This window comes from Thermobia domestica, chromosome 15, assembly GCF_964235325.1.
Source record: "Thermobia domestica chromosome 15, izTheDome1.hap1.1, whole genome shotgun sequence".
Taxonomy (NCBI): Eukaryota; Metazoa; Arthropoda; class Insecta; order Zygentoma; family Lepismatidae; genus Thermobia; species Thermobia domestica.
The window spans coordinates 58,877,407-58,900,982 of NC_137468.1; the positions used below are offsets into that span (position 1 = coordinate 58,877,407).

Consider the following 23,576-nt stretch of genomic DNA (forward strand, 5'->3'; position numbering starts at 1 on the left):
AGTGAATACGCATAAGAAACACTTGCATGATCTGGGTGAATGTTTTATAAAACATTGGATACAGTGTAACTTCTGCCGTAGTTGAACTCATGAAAACTGTGAAAATGTTGAACATTATCTATCCTTCCTTCTGAAAACGACACACTTCTGGATCGTCATTATTGCCTGTCAATGTAAACATAGGAGTTTGAATGTGCATAAAGCTCTGTTGGTGTTGTATTAATTGCTGTCAAACTATAGATATACCACATTGACTTGACACCTAGTCTTCCGTTCCGAGCGCTGCTATCGGCTGAAGGAATTGTACTTCCTTTCGCTAAGGCTCTCTTGCTTAGTAACAGCTGAAACCTTATTGGCTCAAGGCGTGGGTGTGTCGAGGATGTGAGCTTTAGTTCGCATTTTTGTGTCAGTTCAAGACATTTTGGCAGCACTATAGTGGATGATTTTTTTTTTATTTCGACAGAATATTATAGCTTATTTTCTCTGTTCTAATTTTAAAGTGTGCTTAAATTAATACCTTTATTACCTTAATTAGTGCATTTTTTTCTGTTCGTTTTATATATTATTTGTCCAATGCTGCCCGACACTTTCTTTTCGTGCACAAAAGTTATAAAAATGAAGTTTTTAACGTAAACTTAGAAATTCTATCACATTCATATTAGCATTTAAACGGAAAATAGTGTCCAATGGTGAGTTACATACGAATTAATGGATCTCATTCAGCTAACAAAATATGGATGAGTATGAATCCTCATGCGTAGTTTTGGAGTAAGTATTAATACTAAAATGGATTTTTTTCGTAAACCTGAAAAATTGATACTGTACGATGACCCACGCCATGTAAGATGAAACTGATACTATGACACTAACAAGATGACAGTATAGGGCAGTGGTTCTCAACCGATGTGACGCGTCACACTAATGTGTCACGCAGTCCCTCCAAGATGTGTTGCGAAATTTTAGAATTTAAGAATCATAAAGAAGCGGTAGGAATCATGCTCAGTGCTAAAAGAACAATATAAAAACTAATAATTTTCACTATAATAATAATAATAATAGCTATAATAAAAATATCAAACAAGTACCGTATGTCGCGATGTATAATCAAGTGTGTCGTCAATCAAGACAGGTTGAGAACCACTGGTATAGGATATGGTTAATCACAAAAATTTTTGATTGAAAATTATGATTAATATTTGTAATTTGATTTTATTTGATTATAATATTGTCTATAAATAAGACATGAACATATTAATTGATACATCACATCCAACAGAAAAAAATGACAAGTTTGACTGGAAATTCTGATGCGTAGTTTACGAGAAAGGCAATTTATTGTAGCATAGAAAAGAATTTACTTTCGTTGTCAATCTGATGCAATTGATAGTTTTTTTTAATATTCGGAAATGACTTTTATTTTTTTTATTTATGTACTGTATACAGGGTAGACCAAATTGATGGATCAGATTTCAGAAATGTATTCTATAAAATCTAAGAAACAAATTTTATTGTGAGATATGTGCTAAGCGAGGCAAACTGTCAAATTTTTTCTTCAAACACATCACAAGTGTTCTATATGAACACCATGCTCGTAGCCAGCCCAAAAATTTAGGGGGGCGGTAGAAGTTAGGAGGGGCCCGATCAGTCGTTCTTTCAGAAAAAGTGTTTCGGGGGGCACTGCTGGTACTATTCTATTTATTAATATATTGTAGACGTATTATTTTGGTCTTCGGGGGGTACTCTCAGAGCTCCGGGGGGACAGTGACCCCCCAAAAAAACAGGTCTGGTAGAAACACTGCTCCCGACCCAATCATTTTATAGTTCATCACAATATTATAGCTCATTTGCAAGCCTACCGTGAAAATTTTAGGGGGGCAGCAAAAGTTTAGAGGGGCCCGGCCTCCCCGTGGATACGGGTCTGATGAGCACCTCGCGTAATACGGTACACATCAAGCTGATAGTCTATTTCCTGCCAAACCTCTTGTAATTAACTTGTTGCTGTCAATATTAGCAATAGCTGCTGTGATGCACGGCATAATCTGAAATGTTCATACTAGTGGTGGGCACAAAAACCGGTTTTTCGGTTTTCTCCAAACCCGGTTCGTTTTTTTCACCAAAACCGCTTTCGGTTTTCTTAAAAAAACGATTCAGTTTTTCACAGAAACCAGTTATTCGTATCCTCCAAAACCGGTTCAGTTTTTCATCGGATCCGGTTTCGGGTTACTTCAAAACCAATTCCTTTTTTTTTTTTTTAAATTGGTTCTATTTCAGACAAGAATAGTGTTTCATTGTTTTCCAGAAAACGATTTCGTTTTCACAGAAACAGTGTTATGTGTTTTCCAATTTTTTTTTACTGAAACCAGTTTCGGTGAAAACTGAACCGGTTTTTAAAAACCGAACCGAGTTTGCAGAAAACCGGAACCAGTTTCGGTGAAAAACCGAACCGGTTTTGGGGAAAATTGGAATGTCGATTTTTCGGATTTCGGTTTTTCTAGAAACCGGTTTTGTCCATCCCTAGTTCATACCGCTTAGGATAGCCTTTCCCGTAAATGGGGTCGTATGATGTTTGATACGGAAATACCGAGGCATGCTAATCACAGACGGTTTACATGATAATCAAGCTCAAAGATAGATAGATCACTGTTCTCTAGTCAACGCCATTTTCTTTAACTGTTTGCTTCTGTCTTTTAGCGGTAGAAAGTGGAAACTAAACATTGAAAATTAAGTTTTTGAAGCGCATGTCTAACAATAACATATATTTATTCGATTTCATAGATTTTTTAAAATCGTGTCCATCACTTTAACTTACCCTATATAATAAGTGTATACTATTAATTAGAGGTTATGCCTATTGTTGTTTACGCACATACTTTAAGTAATTGTATATATTAATCTATTCCAGGTAACAGTATTGAAGAAATCTTCAGACTAACGTTTAGTAATATCAGTTGCACATAAATAATTGATTTTACGCACGCATTTATGATAAAGTTACATTATTAGCCCGGTACTAAATGACTTTTCCGTGTTCTTTCTTTTCAAGCCTATTTTCAACAAATAATGCAATCAAACGCAGTAAAACAAAACTTTTCCTGTTTTAAAATACTTGTACTGACTGCATTTAACCTGTTAAAAATAATTACAAAATTTATCAAGCGGTGTCAAAAAGTGATAATGGACTGTAAAGACAAGTTTTTTTTTTTTTTTTTTTAACTAAATAGGAGGAAACTTTGTTAAGACATGATTAATATTAATTTAATAGCTATATTTACTGGCACATGACTTGCGAGCTAAAACTCACATGCTAGACGAAGTATCAAAATACCAAAGGCAGATGGAATGAAATGTATAGTACAGATTCGTTACATGACTGCATGGGTATGGTTACAATACCTCTCTAACTGACAAATCAGTATGACGTAAAGCTTCCGGATGCAATCTGACGTGAGTCACTACGTCGCGGCTTCGAATAAAAATGTCGTTAAATGTTTTCCTGAGTGCTGTGGACGTGGCGAAACGAGGAATACCTGTTTCTCGTCTCGTCTTGTACATTTTGTAGAGGTCTCGTCTTGTAAATTTTGTAGAAGTCTCGTCTCGTTTCTCGAAAACATTCTTTCATCTATCTTTGTAAATGTATTTGCCAAATTTATGCTCTAATTTGTTTTCTTAATTTCATGTACAAGTTATCAGAATCATTCAATGTCACGTAAGGTCCACAAAAGTTCTGATATAACTACGTTTAAATCATATTTATTGTTGCGGCACTTTGTGTAATGATTTGCGTATGTTTAAACGTTTGATACATTCTCATTATGTTCGTACAATTACTTTATCAACTTATAGCTTTTGTACTATGAATCCTTTAACACTAAAGCAGTGTTTGAAGTGTAAAACTTGGGTGAAATAGTATTGGCCTAAGACTCGTGAAATATCTCGCCTCGTGGAAACACTACTTATTTGTATGCAACACTGTTGAAGAATCGTGAGAACATGACGATCAACCACATATCACGTGTTCGATAAGTAAATATCAGGCGACCGTGCAGGCAAGCGAAGTGCCGTGCAGTAGATTTCGAGATACTGCTAGCCCGTGTAGCCGGTCATTGTCTTGCTGAAATTATGTCATGCGGAGTTTTCTCAAAGAAGGATATTATCTCGGCGATGTAGTGATAATTGATGAGACTACATCAATCATCAACATCCGAGATTGCGTGTTGTATTTAATGTCGCCTCACTTCCACATCTGTTTCCTGTCGTTGGATAATGCATCCCGCCAGATTGCCCTTACCATGACAACGCCTAACGCATATATCATGTAGGATAGGTTCAAACATAATCGTTCGGAAATAGGACAATCTGCCACGTAACACGTCAGTGACGGTGTCCACGCGCTTACTATAATCTAAGGGTATTGTGGTTCCGGGTCAATGGAAGCCGACACACAGACATGCTTGCCGCCAATCCAACAGTCAGCAAATGGCATCAAACTGTAGATAAAGATCCAGCGTCGAACTAATGTTGTGGACGACAATATACGGTCCATCACTGCCACCGATATCCTATATTGAGTCGAGGTAGTTATTTTCACATGGAAAGGGGGTCATATGGCGCATCAAATAACATTAGAAAGTTTCCCTGAATCAATCAATTTATGCACCGGTAACTAATTTTTCCATATAATTATGTTGTCATTTGAGCACTGATCATTGACACTTAAAGTAAATTGTACTGGTGTCTTCCAAAAGTCTTGTTACAGAAACCTTGCAGGACAAGCTTTGTTGTATATGTACGTACACAGTTACAGAATGTATTTGATCTGGTCTTCGTCGTGCATTAATCATAGGTACAGATGTTCAATCCAATTGCATGCGTGAGAGAGTAATTAAAGAAATGTTGTCGCAGTCTTGCAGAATGCGTTTTTGAATATATCTTTTCGAAATCTTTACATCATTGCTTCAAATTGAGCCCAGAGATAAAAAGGTAAGCACTGAACCCCTGTGCATTATTCGATGACCAGGAAGTCATGTATTTGATCCATTCACGAACCATCACTATAGTGTTGTTGGAAGTTGGCCCTCGCCCTCATGCTGAAACTTCTCCTTACCCTCACAATGACAGTTGGCCCTCACCCTCGCTCACTTTCGCCCTCACGAAGGGAGTTATCCATCTCCCTTGTTCACTCTCGCCCTCGCGAAGGAAGTTGTACATCGCCCTCGCCCTCGTGTTGAGAATTTCTCCTCACTCTCGCGCACCCTCACCCTCGCAGTGTCAGCTGTTCCTCGCCCTCGTTCACCCTCGCCGTCACAGTACCAGTTGGCCTCGCCCTCGCGAAGGGAGTTGTCATCGCCCTGGCACACCCTCGCTGTCGAAGCTTGTCCTCGGCCTCACGCTCCCGCGCCCTCGCATCATTGTGGGCGAGGGAATTTGAGAATGAGGATCCCCTCGAGAGGAGCACCCTCGCCAGGGTGAACATCTCTGGTCTTTTTTTTTTTTTTTCTTCGGGAAAGTGGCAAGCCACAAGAAACGTCCTGACATTGTGCTTTGGAAATGTCGGAACCCTAACCTAATCTGGCAGGTTTCAACATTCTGGTGGCCATGAATCAGAAGTTCCCTTAAACATTGGGTATTCATTCCATTGTGCAATGTTGAACTCTGAGCTCCCGCCAACTTCTCCACTACATATATATATATATATATATATATATATATATATATATATATATATATATATATATATAATACACTGTAAGTATGATTACACACCTGATTAAGAAAAAGCATCTGCACTAAAAGTAATTGTGTTTTATTATTTTGTTATAGAGTCTAATGGCTGGAGCAGTTTCCCTTCTAACCGTCGGAAGTGGTATGCCTATTGGGTATTCAGCAGTACTGTTACCTCAGTTGCAAGTAGAAAACAGTTCTTTGCCTACAGATGATGAGATTGGGTCCTGGATAGGTATGTATAATAGATTGAAGAAAATTTGCATAATCTAGGGAAATTTTGTTATCGAATAAGCTATTGCTATATGAAAAAAAAGTTGAACTATGTGGTGCCGCTAGTAGCAACATGGTTATCCGTAGTATGTATAGATAGTGCAATAAATGATGTAGTATCCTCTTTTCTCAGATAAATTTACATGTAAAAATAAGTTATTATTTAGATAATACAGAATAATTGAAAAATAACTCCCTGAGGTCCTTATGTTTTATTTTTTAATTATAATTTTTACAAGAAAAGAATATTAAAAGAAAACGTATAGTCAGTGGCGTATTTAAGGGGGGACTTCTGGGCTTAAGCTCCTCTCTCCGAAATTTTATATACTGTATTAAAGTAAATGAATCATTTTGCAGAATTTTCACATTTCCAGCAATAACGTTAGCAAAGTCCCCCCGAAACAAAATCGTAAATACGCTACTGCGTATGCATATGGAATTTTACTTAATATTCACTATAGATATAGGGGCCGCGGTGACTCAGTGGTAGAGCGTTCATCTCTGGTGCTTGGGATCCCTGGTTCGATCCCAGCTTGTGCCAAGTGAACTTTGTGGTGGACAAACACCGTGTGCGTGGGTTTCCTCTCACTTTCTTCATTCCACCATTTCATTCATTTCTCATCGTCACCGTCTCCTTTAGCCTAGCCGGCATAACCATGGGACGTAAAACAGACTCATTTTCATTTTAATATTCGATATAGGCACCAGTGTTCGCCACCAGCTTCTGCGGCAGCTTCCTGTAACTGCGTCAACTGATTCCACCAGAAACTCTTGTGAATGGAAAACAGAACTTCGTATTCACGCTTCTAATTCGTAATACTCTGAGACTTTTTTTTCTTCCTTTCGAGATTGACTAAAGGAGTAAGTGTACTCTATAAAGTACGACAGATGTTCATTCTTTGTAATATATATATATATATATATAGTTTGAATTATAGGGAGTTTAAGATAGGGAATTATTTTTCAATCACCCTGTATTTAGTATCGGATAGTGATTTGTAGAATCACCGTTTGTACACGCAGACGCGTCTTCTGCTCCTGCATTTCTTCATTAAAAATGCAAGCAGAATAGTGCCTTCTTTCTCTGCTCCATACTTAAGTATATATTCAATATCAGTTTCCTATTTACTATAAAAATAAACAATCACTGTTTAACGTAAGTTTAAAGATCTTTTCTACACAAAACTTTTACATGGGTATTTTAAAACATTAGTTATATATATATATATATATATATATATACAGCAAAGCCATGATTATCTGCGGGCGGATCATCTGCGGGTGCCGCGAAAAATAATTTTAATTACAAACCTCAAAAATAAATACTACTACTACTAATAATAATAATCCAAGCCAACAACCGGGAAAATACAATAAATAGACCCGACAGTGCGAAGATCGAAAATTACTGACAAGTTTATTGTTAATCGTACTCCTATGGTCTTCTCGGAATTTGTGGATGAGTGGCAGTCTCTTGCTTTTTTGTTTTGGTCATAGCTTTCACATTCTCTTATCACTAACCTCGATGACCCAATGAATACAAACAATAATACATAGTTTTTATGCTAGAATACTGTATGTGTGTATGGGGGGTTGCATCTCATTTTCTATCTACGGTGCCTTTGCCACCCAATTCCGCGGATAATCGGGCTTTACTGTATATGCTGAAAGCCAGAAAGTTCTTTTTCAAATTAATATATTCCTTTTCATTTGATTTTTTTTTAAATGTTAAAACCGCTAAGTTTTACACACATTCTTCAATAAAATATTACAATTTTTTAATTCTTTTTCTTTAAGCAAGATTTCCAAATATAGCTTGGACGCATTCTTTACAGCACTCCCTCTCTTGTAAAAGTACTCAAATTCAGCTCTGATGGGGCCGCGGTGGCTCAGTGGTAGAGCGTTCATCTCTGGTGCATGGGGTCCCGGATTCAAACCCTGCTCTCGCCAAGTAAACTTTGTGGTGGACAAACATTGTGTGCGTGGGTTTTCTCGTGGTTCTCCCGTTTCCTCCCACATTCTTCATTCCACCATTTCATTCATCTCTCATCATCACCGTCTCCTTTAGCTCAGGCGGCATAACAGTGGAACGTAAAACTCAAAGATTTCATTTCATTACATTTTTTTTTTTCAAATTCAACTCTGCCTCTACATACTGGCAATTCGGTTTTGTGTTTCTTCTTTCTGCGAAACGTTTTTATAGTATTTTGTTAGCGATTGTCTTCCTTCTTCCAATTTCTTGGGGCTCTTCATACCCTCCTCACTAGGGATGGCCGCATTTTTTCGAAAAATACTTTTTCGAAAACGAAAAACGAAAAAGTTTTTCGGAAAACGAAAGACGAAAATTTTTTCGGAAAACGAAAAGCGAAAAATTTTTCGAAAAACGAAAAACGAAAAATTTTTCGAAAACACGAAAAACGAAAAAAATTTCGAAAACACGAAAAACGAAAAAACGAAAAATGAAATTTCCGAAAATCAAAAAATAGATTTTTCGAAAAAGGCCATCCCTACTCCTCACTTGAATGAAAATCATGTCAAGTGCTTGTAATTGTTAATAAAAGTATATTGAGGGTTGAGAAATGGTGCAACCACGTATCTACAAAACGATAAGATACTTGCGATGTAGATATAAATTGACATTCGTATGTTAGGAAAGAAGCTCCCTATCATATGGAGCCTTCAGAGTACAAAGGAATCAATATACAAAGTTTGTTCGGTAGGCGTCAATACATGGAAAAGTTCACACTTTCTTTTCTTTTATTATAAGAATTAGTTACAATATCTGTACATGAATTTTTTAACCTCTGAATGGAGCTTCAAATAGAGATCTTAAGGGCCTGACTTACTAAAAATAATACAAAAAATTACCATTTTATTTTTTTGTTTGTTTTTCATGAGTGAAAGGAAATAATGAAATGCAATCATAGCTAATGCTATTCTACAACAGAAAATATGAACCTAAAGAACTTTCAGTGTTGCCATCCATAGAAATTACAGTGTTGCCAGAATAACAACTCCCCCAAAATCTAAGTTAAGGCAGCGACTAGAGGAACGGACTCAACTGCATTTGATTACGTATCATGTTGTCTTGATATCATGTGAACTACTTTTTTTAAATAAGATTATTATTTAATTTTAGTAACTGTATACATGCGCGCCGACTACGTGGGTGCTCCAGGGCTCCAGCACCCACCCACCCACAGGCTTTTTAGATAGAAACAAAATAAAATAAATACTTCTCACTTGCCATTATATAAAAAAATAACAAACAATTAAAACTTTGAGATTGGAAGTTAAAAATTCTAACCTCTAAAACAATTGTTTCAAATGTGTCTGAGCAAAGGCTACCAAGCAACACACTCCCCACTTCCTTGCCTGTCTCTAGCCTAGTCAAAGGCAGTCCACACAATAAAAAATGGAACTATATTGTGAATAGAATCGAGCACAACCCTTTATGAAGTGTTCATAAAAGATTTTAACTAAAAGGAAATTAATCAAAAAATATCGAGATTCCCCTGAAAACATATAACATGTCCCACCATTGATATGCACCCACATAAATTTTGCAAAGTTGGCGCCGTTGACTGTATATTAAAATTATTTTGTTTATTGCAAACTAAATACAACTATTATTTTAAAAAGTAGTTCACAGTATACCAAGACAATATGATATCTAATCAAATGCAGTTGAGTTCGTTCCTCTAGCCTCTGCCTTAACTTAGATTTTGGGAGTTGTTATTCTGGCAACACTGTAATTTCTATGGATGGCAACACTGAAAATTCTTCAGGTTCATATTTTCTGTTGAAGAATAACATTATCTATGATTGTTGTAAGTTGCACTTCATTATCCCCTTTCACTTATGAAAAACAAGCAATAGAAAATTATGAATTTTGAAATTATGAAATTATAATACAAAATTTATAATTTTCTATTATCTTTAATATTTTAAGTCATACTCTTAGGATGAAATATGTCGAAAATGACACGAGTGGGCTTAATTCTTTTGTGCAGTGAATGTCATAATATGTCCAATGTTAATAGATTCAGTTCCAGCGTTCATGCAGCCGTAGACGTAAGCCGCTTTTTTTTTTTTTTTTTTTTCACGTAGAATTCTTGAAAGAGAGAGAAATGCCGATCATGTTGAATGATAGAAACTTTGCTAAGTGTTCCAAGTTGAAAAAAAAAATCATCTTCTGTACGAAAAGCACAGCATAAAAAGGGAAACATTAAAAGGAGGAACTTGTTATTTAACCATCTTGTGTCAAACATTTTGTTCAATCCAAAAACAAGCATTCCTTGTTCGCAAGTAAAAACAAACATATATTCTATTTTTCCTTCCTTCTGAACGATAACTGGTTGTGGGGTGAAAACAATAAACACGCGTTGGCTGACTTGTTACGTAAAGAAAGTCATATCTCTTTAGCATATGAATGGTAATCAACTGTCTGCGCTTCTTGCTTTATTTCTTTTAAAAAGATGCCAAAACTGATATATATATATACAGAGGGTTGATTAATTCGTGTGTCAATTTCATTTGTTCACTGTACAAAAGTGGTATGAGGTAAAGCCGTGCAATTTGGTGTAACTTTAGATGAAGGACATAAGTTTTGTTTCGCCATAGAAGCATGTCACTTGTACTAAAGATTGAAGAGATATGGGGTCAAAGGTCAAATTTCGATTTTTTCCTTATGGGATTACAATGTTAAATTCTTCAAGACCCTGAAATAACGTAAATCGAAGTGATAACAAAGAAAAAGCTGATTCTATGTCGCAAGCCGACCAAATATGCGTCAATCAAGTGTCAAGGTCAGAGGTCACAGTCAGATCAAGGTTACAGGTCACCTTGAGAACGCATTTGACATGATGAAATACGGACATTGCGTTGTTTTCAGTGTATTCAAATGGGTTCTCAAGATGACCTGTGACCTTGATCTGACTGTGACCTCTGATCTTGACACTTGATTGACGTATATTTGGTCGGCTTGCGACATCGAATCAGCTTTTTCTTTGTTATCACTTCGATTTACGTTATTTCAGGGTCTTGAAGAATTTAACATTGTAATCCCATAAGGAAAAAATCGAAATTTGACCTTTGACCCTATATCTCTTCAATCTTTAGTACAAGTGACATGCTTCTATGGCGAAACAAAACTTATGTCCTTCACCTAAAGTTATACCAAATTGCACGGCTTTACCTCATGCCACTTTTGCACAGTGAACAAATGAAATTGACACACGAATTAATCAACCCTCTGTATATATATATATATATATATATATATATATATATATATATATATATATATATTGTCAGTTGGTATCTTCTAAACAAACAATACACACATTATACAATATTACAAGACTTTAAGAAATGGCCTTTATTTAAATCTTAAATACAATTCCAATTCTTTCTTTTTAAAACTACTTAAGGTCACGGTGGCTTAGTGGTGGAGCTCTTACTTCTGGTGCTTAGGGTTCCTGGTTCGATCCCCGGCGAAGTAAGGTGGACAATATCGTGTCTATGAGTTTTCTCGGGGTACTCCCTTTCCTTCCACATTATCATCCCACCATTTCTTGCATCATCATTCATTTACCTTAATCATTCTTCTTAGCCTAAAAAAGCATAATCATCGGACTTTTAAGCTGAAGGTTTTCATTTTGATTTTTAAACAACTCGATTTCTTTGTTTGAGTCAAATTTTGCAGTCAGTTTTCCACTTCCTTCTTCACACCAAATTTTATTTAAATGATGTAAGCGTGTATTATTTTTGACAATATATCATATCACGTTAACTCACCTTAATTTCTTTTCTTCTAGGTGAATTTCATACTGTGTTCACGACAGGCCGGTAGCTAGCCCAAAAAATGTAAGGGGGGCCCGGTAGAAGTTAATAGGAGGGGGGCGATCCAACCATATTATAGTTCATTTTCAGACTTATTCTGAAAATTTTAGGGGGGCAGGTAAAAATTTAGGGGGCCGCCCCCCTAGACCCCCTGGATACGGGCCTGGACGAATGATTAGTATTAACGACATTAAAAAAAAAAAAAACATGTGCCATCTTTCTTTTCAGGCCATTGATTGCTTTCCTTTTCTTTGAAATGAAATGAAATTTACATTGTTTGATTTTACTCTTTCTTCTTTAATTCTTTATTACATTTCCCTTAATTCGTGAAAATTAACGTTTAAAGAATTTCGTTTATCAACTAAAGCTCCCTTATATATTTATTATACTACTATGGCTTATCCGCTCGTTCGGAACGAAAACTTAAGACGTACCGGTACTTGATTGATCACCATTATTTCCAGGATATAAAGGGTCAAACGGTTACAATGGAGTTTGTTGATGGAGGCGATTCATCTACCGGAAATGGTACAAATTAACTCATTTCCGGTTTTCCCTTGATCACTATGGAGTATTAATCTACCTAGAGTAAAAAGGTGATAGCGAAAAGTGATTTTCTGCAACCAATTAAGCGTCCTAGAAATATATTCCGTCTTCACTCTAGTTTCTGTTAAAACAGGAAGTAGTAGAAATCTACTAGAACTTCTGGTTTCAATATTGAGAAGATACTACGCCATACAGATTAAACTCTTTCTCTTGGCATACACGAGACCGTGCTATTTATTACATATAATATTAACATTTAATACTCAAATTTACGTAATATTTTATATATTGATATATAATGTAAAATAACTTAAGAAACAAAGTACCCAAAATTTACCACGACTGCACATCATCTCGTGCTAGTTACCACATTTCATTTTTGACAAATATAGTTAAGACGTAGTTGTTGGTGGATGAAAAGCAAATATGAAGTAGGACAAAACATTTGTTATAATAACTAATGTCTTTCTTCGAAATTTATTTAACAATTAATTGATATCCAGCTTCGTTAAGAAATCATGGATTACAACGAATGATTTGATACCCATTTGTCTCTGGGGGCCTCTTCGTGGCTAAGCGGTTAGTGTATGCACCTTTGGCGTGGGAGACCCGGGTTTGATTTGTGCGGGTGCTCATGTGGTTTGGATTCCACGTTAATCTGTAGGTCCCGTCTCATATAGCCTCACTGCTGAACAGGACGTTAAACTCAAGATCAAGTCAACTCACCAATTGTCTCTGGATGGATTCCTTCTTCGGAGATCACCTCATTGTAATGACTTCTTTGGATAGAAACTACGATAGACGTTCAAGTTATAATCGGAATTTCTTCTCTCTTTTTTTTTTTTTTCATGTTACATACAGAAGACAACGTGAGAATCAATTACTAATATTTTTCAAGTTACTGCCCATGTGCACGTACACACTTGTCCCATCGATGTGGGAGTTCCCTATCCCCGTACATAGAATTCTATGAGACGATCTTTCAACCATTTCAGTACACACGTTTTGACTTCGTCGTCGGTGTGGAATTTTTGTTCTCCCAAGTAGTCCTTGAGGGGTCCAAAAAGATGGAAGGACTAAAGCGACAGATCTGGGCTATAGGGAGAATAGTCTAGGAACCCCCAAACAAGTTTGGTGATACCTGTGACCGTTATCGTGGCCGTATGAATACGCCGGTTGTCATGCAGGATGATGATGCCATCCTTCACCATCTGTAGCCGTTTCTCTTCTCAAAGCCTCTTTGACTTCGGTCGGGAGAAGGTTGCTGTAGTACATCGCACTGATTGTGGCCCCGCGTGCCAGAAAATCGGTGCATATTACCCCTTCTTTGTCCTAGAATGCCATCAGGGTCACTTTGCCAGCAAACGCTTGTGCCTTGCCATGTTTTTCGGCGGCGGCGGCGAGTCTGGATGCCTCCATTCCATCCTGGAGCAATTTGGCTCCGGAATGTAATGATACACCCAGTTCTCATCGCAAGTAATTATCTTTGTAAGGAACTTCTCGCGTTCTCTCTGAAATCGCTTCGAACGAGACGTTTCCCCTACATTGCTTCTGGTCGAACGTTAGCATTTTTGGGACCATTTTGGCTGTGATTTTTCGGAAGTGCAGGTGTTCGTGAATGATAGTTTCCACACTTCCTACGCTGATGTTTGTTTTTGAACTGAAATCTCTTACTGATGCTTTCGATTGCTCAGATTAAACTGTTTCGCCCGACGAATATTGGTTTCGTTGGCGTGGAGTACGGGCCACATTGAGAACTTATTCTCTTCCAGCCTTGAATTTTGAACACCATTTATACGCTTGCGACTGAGAGTTTCTTCACCTTAATCTTCTAAAGATTTCAGCAGGTTTTATGCCTTCCTTCAGGAGGAACTTGATGATGCAACGCTGCTCCGCTAGGGCCTCCAGCTTCACAATTACCAAAGCTTGTTGCTATCGTCCATCGCCGCTTTCTGAGACTCTTATGTCCTCAACTGCTCGTTGTCGCAGAAAAGTATGAGGATTAACCTATAACAGGATGGGACACAGACGCTAAGCTGCGCACAGCAACACCTGGATAAAAATTCCGGTTATCAATTGAATATTCTTCGTATATTTGTTTCTGATTATGCGAACTAGACGAAAAATGTTTTGTACAATTCCAGAGAAGGTCTTAAGATGTTTTCTTGATGGTTTTCGTTCTTGCTTAGTTCATCATCTAAGTCAATGAAATTATAATTGAATTGAAGACTTATTCTTTGAGAGAGGACACAGTAGCTCAGTGTAGAGCGCTTACCTATGGTTTTTGGGTCCCTGGTTTGATCCCCGACCAAGTAAGTTTCTAGTGGACAATATCGTGTCCGAGGGTTTTCTCGGGGTACTCCCCTTTCTTCCTACTTTCTCATTCCACCAACTTTTTCATCATTCATTCATTTGCCTTAATCGGGTCGTCTTTCTTGGTCTAAAGGGTAAAATCACGGGACGTTCAACTGTAAGATTTTCCAAAAGGGAGCGCCCTTGTACAATTTCAATGTGTCCCACACATGTTCCTCTGAAGAGGAGACGAAAGCAGATGTTTTCTTGTCTCTTAGTCGGTGTTTATTTAGAAATCTCTGTAAATAGAACGCTGCCTTCACAATAGCATGGCACTTAGTTTTATTTCATTGCTCATTGCATTGAATGGCATCTTTTTGAGTATCTGAGTATATTTTATTTGAACCATTGTGTTTATCACCAGAGGAGTCCGCAAAAGTTTCCGGGTTTTAACCTTCCTACTCTCTAACAAGTTATTATAAAAAGTATTTACCATACCAAAGCAGGGTTCTCAACAGCTCAAGCGGCTCGGCTCACAGCTCATTCTCTATCGAGCCGAGCCAATAGCTCACCCACCCAAACCGACACGAACCGAAACAAACCGAGCTGATGGCTCACCCTAACAGAGCCGGATCGAGACGATGGCTCACCTGAGCCGAGTCGGTGCCTCATCTCAACCAAGCCAGCTCGACCTGTTCGCTCAGTTCAACCGAGCTAAGCCGGTTAACATTCCTACACGGATTGGGTTCCTGCTTCGGCTCAAAATTTTCTCAGCCTTGGTGGTGAGAACTACAGTATATACTTATGTTAGTGCTCACGACATTTGAGGCTGTCTCGTTATAAAAATCCATTGTCGTCTTGTTAATCGGGACGAGGTGATATGCGAGCAGTGTCTCACTTCGTGAGCAACACAAGAAATATTCCACATTACTGCTTACATTTCTCATAGCTTTCGCTTTTCAGTCTAATCAGGCAATGATTTCAAAACGAGTTAAAACGAGCTAAAGAAGCGAGCCATTTTTCAAACTCGACTCGACTCGAAATTCGACCTCAAAACAGTGACTCGGCTCGGAACTCGACTCGAGAAAATCACCTTTGACTTGACTCGAAACTCGACTCGAATTCGCTTCGTGTTTCGAGTCGAGTCGAGTCAAGTCAAGTCGAGTTTTAGCTCGACTCGTGCTCATCCCTATATTTTATTTGAACCATTGTGTTTATCACCAGAGGAGTCCGCAAAAGTTTCCGGGTTTTAACCTTCCTACTCTCTAACAAGTTATTATAAAAAGCATTTACCATATTAAAATGTGTATATAAAATTCCTGACATGGTATGAACTTGGAGCATGAACTCTCCTCCGTGCTTAAATTCTACGTAATAGATTAGTATATAGTGTTTCTCAAAGTCAAAAGGTGCAATTGTCCTCGTTGCCATTCCGAAATTACGCTCCTGAACAGGTATAGAAACATCATCATTTACAAACTAGGGAAAATTTAACTGTGAAAATGGCATTTTTGTGTCGTTGATGTGGAATTTCTCTCACACCGGACCAGGTTAATAAATTCTTATTGTGTCTGTGCTGTTGTGAACAATGCAATTATGCTATACTAGCAGCGTTCACCCCGCTTCGCTGGGGTCACCCCGGAACGCAATAAACTTTGTTACTTAGATAATTTTTACTTTTTCGCTTTCAAGTGATATGATAAAAACCATTATAACGCCTGTCATTTATGTTAACCCGCCGAGTGACACGGTCATGTGGGTTGCATATAAATACGTTTATTTTTACCTATGATGAACTAATAACAAAGGATGGACACTTGAATGGCCAATTATCTCAAGACACTGGTAATTGAAAATTAAAGTGATATGATAAAAACCATCTAGGGTCCAAATCTTAATAACCCCCCAAAAATGAAAGAAATTGGTTCAGCCGTATTAGCGTGATGAGCGGACAAAGGATTTGTACGTTCTCTTTTATATATATAGATAGATAGTATACAACTGGTAAACATATAACGCTAACTTCGAGGACTATTGATTGGCAGATTACAATGAACAATACATTTTATATCAAGCATAAACGAATGATGTAACAGGAACCTGACATTCCTCGAACTGTTTAGTTCATTTTTAATGGTGTCGAATCAAAAACATTACATAATGCATGAGACCTTGACATTCTGAATTACGCATGTCTGCCGGACAAAACCACAATAAAAAAACCTCAAAGCCGAGTTTTGTATTTACACAGAAGTCACGTGTCCTGACGGTGCATAAACTTGATTTATTAACGCATGTGGTAAACAAAGAAACTCGTATAAAGTACCAGCGAAACCACGAAGACCATACTTCGTGTCTTCTTAAGTGATATATGTAGATACTAACGTCAATTATAGACTTTGTTTGGTTAAAATAAGGAAAATTAGTAATACGTTCCGCTAATCAGTCACTTTTTACTATTTACTGAAGCGCTCTCTGATATCGGTCATTTTTGTATCTCCCCCCAAGTTGCAGGGCTGAATTTTGATTTAAACGGCATCGGAAGTGTCACTGTTCATCTCAGCGATACCAAAAACTATGGATTCGACTCTAATATCGGTCATTTTCGATCATTTTTAAATATTTCCCCCTCCTTGAAGTTGAGTTGAGTTGATTTTAGTTTAGCGTCCCTTTCAGCAGCGAGGCTATATGAGACGTGGACCTACTGATTAACGTGGAATCCGAACCACATGAGCTCCCGCCGGGAATCGAACCCGGGTCTCCCACGCCAAAGGCGCGTACGCTAACCGCTTAGCCACGGAGGAGCTCCTCCTTGAAGTTGTGCACTATCAAAGTGAAATGATAAAACCCATCCCAGGCCCGAATCTCATCTATGTTGAAAATTTGATCGAGATCGGTTGGGTGATTTAAGAGTTATTAGGTCACAAACATAGTCACTTTCATCTTTATTTATATAGGCAGATACATTTAGAGTCATGTCCGTTTGTTACTTGATTTTGAGATCATTCCGTACTTGTTTTCGCAAAATTTTGCATTCAGCAAAGCAACGTAAATAAAAGGTACGGGCCACCACACTAAACTTGCTCGCTCCAACTCCTTAAACTAAATCATGTTAATGAAATATTTTCTTGTGAAATGAGAACAAACTTCTAAGGCGTTTTCGTAAAAAAACTTCATCGAAAGGAAGCTCATCTCCGAAAGTAAACCACCTGTTGTAGATTTTTCCATAAGAAATAACTTAAGCCGTATGTTAGGGTCATTAATGAAATATTTGTTTAGAAAATAATAAGAAAATCGTGTGAGTGGTATCGTACAAAATTGAAAAAAAAAAAAAAAAACTCTCCCCAAGAGTAAACTACTCCTTGTGGATATTTCTCATAGAAGTTACATATGCAACATTATAAGAATAATAAGGAAATATTTATAAATTATGACCAAACCGCCCGTATTGTTTTCGAGAAAGTAGTCTGGAAAGAAACTCATCCTCAAAAGTAAACTACCCCTTGTGACTTTTTCGTAAAAAATAAATAAATAAATTACACAATAATATAGAGTTATTATTGAAATATTTATTTACGAAATTTGAACAAAATGTCATGATTCGTTATTGAGAAAATCGTCCAAATAATAATAATAATAATAATAATAATAATAATAATAATAATAATAATAATAATAATAATAATTGCTCCTTCATGGCTATGTGTTTATGTAAAATACATGTCTTCGTCGCTGGAGATCTTGTTTTCAATTCTCGGTCGGTGGAAGGTCGTGTGTTTCGGATTCCTCGTTATGCTGTAGGTAGAGGTCTTGCGCGGATATGGATATCCACGGATGTACTTACTTAGCGCGTATATTTTTAGTTCCTATGCGGATGGCGGATAAAAATACAGATATTCGTGAAAAGATAAGAATTTTAGTGATCACACAATTAATTATTTACACAGTATTAATTAATTATTTAATAAAGCGTGATTATCCCTTCAGGAGACAAATAACCGCCAGAATGAAAATTGAGTTTCGTTAATTATTTTCTTTCTTCTTGTGGTTCTTATCCTCATAATCAATATGAAGTACTAATCTGATTTTAAGGCAAATTCTATGAGGTGGCTTATTAAAAATATTTTCTCTAAAATAAATTGATAGGTAATTACTAGTTTGACAATTTTCTTGTCAGAAATCTGTATTTGAGGGGACTCTTAAATAACTAGGCATGTTTTCTATTAATTTCGTATTTCTGTTTGCATGCATTTTATTCAGCATAATTGATTTACAATAAGAAGAGATAGTATTGAATATCTAGCATGAATTTTATTGATATTAAAGGAGGTATTTATAATGTTTTAATATAACTGTTTTTGGAATTAAAATTGTCATAGGAGAAACCTTTTATAAATTTCTCACTATGCCCACGTCTCAAATAATCTCACAGCTGAAGAGGGATGGTAAACTTTAAATTAACCAAGGAGCATTGTGGATCAGTGGTAGATCTCTCATCTAAAGTGTGAAGGGTCTCTGGTTCGATCCCAGGCCATGTAAGTCCATAGTGGATAGAGTTGTGCCTGAGAGTTTTCTCAGGACCACCCAGTTTCTTCTTGCATTCTCATTGCACTATTTCTTTTATTATGCTTCTAGGTTAAAACTCGTCTCACAATAAATTTGACCTATGCTGTAGAGAATTCATGTCAGAAAATCTTGCTGTCCAATTCATGCGGCTGTTATCTTAACCTCACACACCAGGTTGACATGATGCGCCTGTGCATTATCGTCCCTGGCGGGGATTTTCAATCTTCTTCACTAGCGTACACCATAGCCAACATCATTGAGTCGTACGTACCACGCAACAGCAGCTTGTGTGCCACAGGTTGAGAAGCCATGGTCTACGGAATCCTCTGAAAAGTCGCACGTGATGTTGGGGATCCTTTATCTCTCGAGTGGTAACAGTACCTTCAGTGGAGATATGCATCTCCGCACATTCACTAAACATGATGCCTGCCTATACCAATATTCCATCATCACTAAACAGATCCCTTTTCAATAATTCTATAAAATTAAATAATAATCTAGGTCTTCTCAGACGAATGTGAGAGAGAGACTGGATTAATTTCGTAAACTGAATTTAGGTTCATATGGGATCATGTGTTCCTCTAATCGTTTAAGGTCCATTTTCGATTATACTGGCTATTGTGAACAAGTCATTTGTCCATTCATGAGATGGATGATGATGATGAAATGAAGTAAATGGGAGGAAACGTAAAAACCCCGAGAAAATCCCTCCCACACACATAGTGTTTGTGAAAATAATGCATCTAAGTATGTATGTATGTATGTATGTATGTATTCGCGAATGCTCGTATGTTTGTTTTCTTCCTTCTGAAATTGATCCTTTGCTCCTCTCCCTTGCTTTCTCCTTGAAAAAATCCTACAAGTGTCCCTGCGTCGATCGCAACATTAAAGGACACACGACAAAAGATTTCAACATAGACCTATTCAGAAATCATGAATGTTTTCGAAAGTTGAGACTAGATACTGAATTTATCACACATTAAGTCTTGCTCATCAGTATCGTAAAATTAATTTTGCAAAAACAAATTTAAAATGCGGTCAAGGTCATACAAAAACCAGTGTGTAGATACAGGATGTCATGTCAATAAATAAATTAGTATCGGATTTCGTGGGTACCTTTAACTCTAAACAGATCTCGTTCCGTAATTTACTACTATTTTCTTTTCTGAGCTGGCACGAACTCTAGAACTCTGTATATTCAGTGAATATTTTATACACTAGTACGTTGCGTACACGTTAAGTATGTGAGGGACACACACAGAATTATTTACTTTAGCGACAGTTATATCGACGTTGCGTGTTCCTTGTCAATTCACAAAACATATTTTTCTTCTTTGTTCTTTCCAATTTATGAGGAAAGAAAATGATTTCATAACTATTAAAACATTCTAACCATTTGTTTCACAACGATATATAAAACGTTCATTGATTTTATATGTAACAACACGAGCGGCCGATGACCATACGTTGCGATATTGCGCAGCGACCAATTTTTCTTTGAAGCCAATAGTTCTTTTTTTTTTTTTTTTTAAGTTTGGCTTACTTACTTACGCTGCTTTGTGTCCAAGCAGTGGTAGATCTAGAAGGTAAAAACTGGGGGGTGGGGGGCAGCCAGTACCCAAACTATGATAGGTACATGTAAACTTTTAAAAATATAGGCCTATAAATAATAGCTTAAATTATTTTTTGTCACTGAAAAGACTGGGGGGCCTAGCCTCCCCCCTTGGCCCTGGCCTAGATCCGCCACTGTCCAGGAGGCAAAACCTCGAAAACCACGTGAGGGAAAATCATCCATGATGATGGCTGTGTTGTAGAGGGACAAAAATTAGAAATCGAGTTCTTTGATGGAAAGAGGCCTGCACCCAGAAATTTGTGTGTGTGGGGGGGGGGGGTCCAAGCTTTTTGGGAAGGGATCGAATACTACAAGCCACTACGTTTATTTAGTATTGAACGGATTGGCTGTAGTATTCTGCACCCGAAAAGACGATACGTAATTGTAAAATACTTCCACCTATATATTTCAGGGGAAAATGATAGAACTAGGTTGTTTTGTAAGAGAAAGAGTATAAGTGAAGTGTAAGTTCAAATTTTTACATCAATCATTTCCTTGTTAAACAAGTAGACCATTAGTTTTATTAAGAAAGTGTACAACTGTATGTTCAGTTAGGATTTTTTTGTTGTTGTTGTTGTTTGTGTGTGTGTGTGTGTGTGTACGGACCCGGTGGACCCCCCGTGGGTGTGCTCTTGGAGATGATCCATCCAGTTGATCTCAAGATATGGACAGACAAAAATAGGTACCCAACATATTCCTATGGGAGTAATAATTAGTATTTGTCCTTGCTTGATAAACTACCTGCAGATCTGTTGAGATTAACTGGTTAGTGTAATGCTCAGGATAGAAAATACTAGTGTGTTCGTGGAATAAAGCTAAAATGAAACTAAATTACTTTTTTTATTCAACAATTCTAGACTTAAATTTATTTTCACATATTCATTCGTCTTAAAGTGTACTTCATTTAATTTCAGGTAAAATGCTATATTTAAGTCTAGACTTGAAAACATTCACCTTATTCAGCTAATTAGTTTACCAAGAACCAGTGGCGGATCTAGAACGTAAAAACTGGAGGGACAACCAGAACGCAGACTATGTTTGCCGCCCCCCGCACAAAATGTGCCGCTCCCGAAAATAGCCAATATTACAGTTGAATTCACAGTTTTTGGGATCGCTGAGTTTAACGGTACCAGTTTTCATGATGATCAAGTTCATCCTCACCCATTGCGGTGCGAGTGGGAGAGGATTACTTTTTAAAAATAATCAGATAAACTAGCTAATGAATAACTACTGTAATTAGAGCGAAGTAAACACATTAACATGTTTTCTCGCGTTTGCGTGGGACTCTGCGGATTGCCAGTTTTAAATACTACTTTATTGTGAATATTTAAAAAATCCGAAATTTTGCCGCCCCCTAAATTCTGCCGCCCTGTGCTCGAGCACAGAGTAGCACTTACCTAAATACGGGCCTGCCTGTACCGTGGGAGCACTAGACAGACATATAACCACAAGGGAGCAATATATTGAACAATTGTTGAAAGCTCGGTGCAACGCACACACCCTATAATAACACCTATAGCACACACACAAAAAGAAAGAAATTTTTTTGTTTCATATTCCACGAGACAGATGATTAATGATAAAATTGAGGAACAATGAATGTGGGAGAAAACTGAAGAAACCATAAAAATAACCCATGGACACGATATGATTCACCACAAATGACCTGCGGGGATCGAACCAAATACCCCCTTATACCAGAGTGAGCGCTCTACCACCAAGCCATCGTGCCCCTATATCTCAAATACCAAATGTTCGAGCAATAAGTATGGGATTTGGAACATCTTTAAACAATCACTACCATGAATGCGTTTTCACATGTTGAGCTGAAGGAGTTCACGAAAACCTGGCAAAACACTCGTATTTATCAAAATTCTCAAGTTCTCTTCAATTTTATACGTAATATTTGTCTTCCGCTTTTCTCTCAGGAGGGGGGGGGACTATGGATTGATGGAACTTTATATGATGTGTTAGCAATGTATCGCAAGTCAATTAGGTTATTTTCTTTTTTTCTTTTCTTTCCAGAGAGTGTAGAAGTAAAGGTGATTTGATATTAGCTCTTAAAAATTCATCTGCAATCTCAACATTGATTTTAAGTTTACATTGAAGAAAAAGATTGCTTTCAGTGATTATTCGTACGCACAAAGGCTTAGTTATCACATCGTTTAAGGTTCGGAACCAAACCACTCCTGAAAGGAAACTATTCCCATATATATATATATATATATATATATATATATATATATATATATATATATATATATATATATATATATATATATATATTTGGTCTAGGAATTAATTCGTGCGGGTGGACAAGAGATGGCGCAACGAACGGGGCGTCCCACAGTTCCGTGTATCCACACATGTGTTGCAAACCCCTGTCATCGCGTATCGTTCGTAGTATAGGGCAGTGGATTAAAGCGTCAACAACACCAGTTTGTAGTTAAGTGAACATGGCGCAATTTGTGCCTGATAAAGTGTTTTGCGGGGTGTCCTGCTGCATTACTTTAACATGCAGAAAAGTGCGACTGAAAGTCATCGTATTTTGGTGGAAGTGTATGGTGACCATGCTCTAGCTGAGCGAATGTGTCAGAAGTGGTTTGCACGGTTTAGAAGTGGTGATTTCGGCTTGGCAGACCAAGAGCGAGCTGGACAGCCAAAAAAATTTCAAGACGAAGAATTGACAGCATTGCTCGAGCAGGATTCGTGTCAAACGCAG

At 37.4% G+C, this 23,576-nt stretch overlaps 1 protein-coding gene across 2 annotated transcripts in view; it reads left to right on the top strand.

The window, feature by feature from the left end:
• The window catches only part of LOC145671037 (facilitated trehalose transporter Tret1-like), a 210,825-nt gene that overhangs the window by 172,175 nt on the left and 15,074 nt on the right, over positions 1 to 23,576 (top strand). For both annotated transcript variants that reach the window (XM_081739709.1, XM_081739710.1), the window contains exon 3: positions 5,821 to 5,956. In XM_081739709.1, coding sequence (XP_081595835.1) covers positions 5,821 to 5,956 — 136 coding nt within the window. The remainder of the gene's footprint in view (positions 1 to 5,820; positions 5,957 to 23,576) is intronic.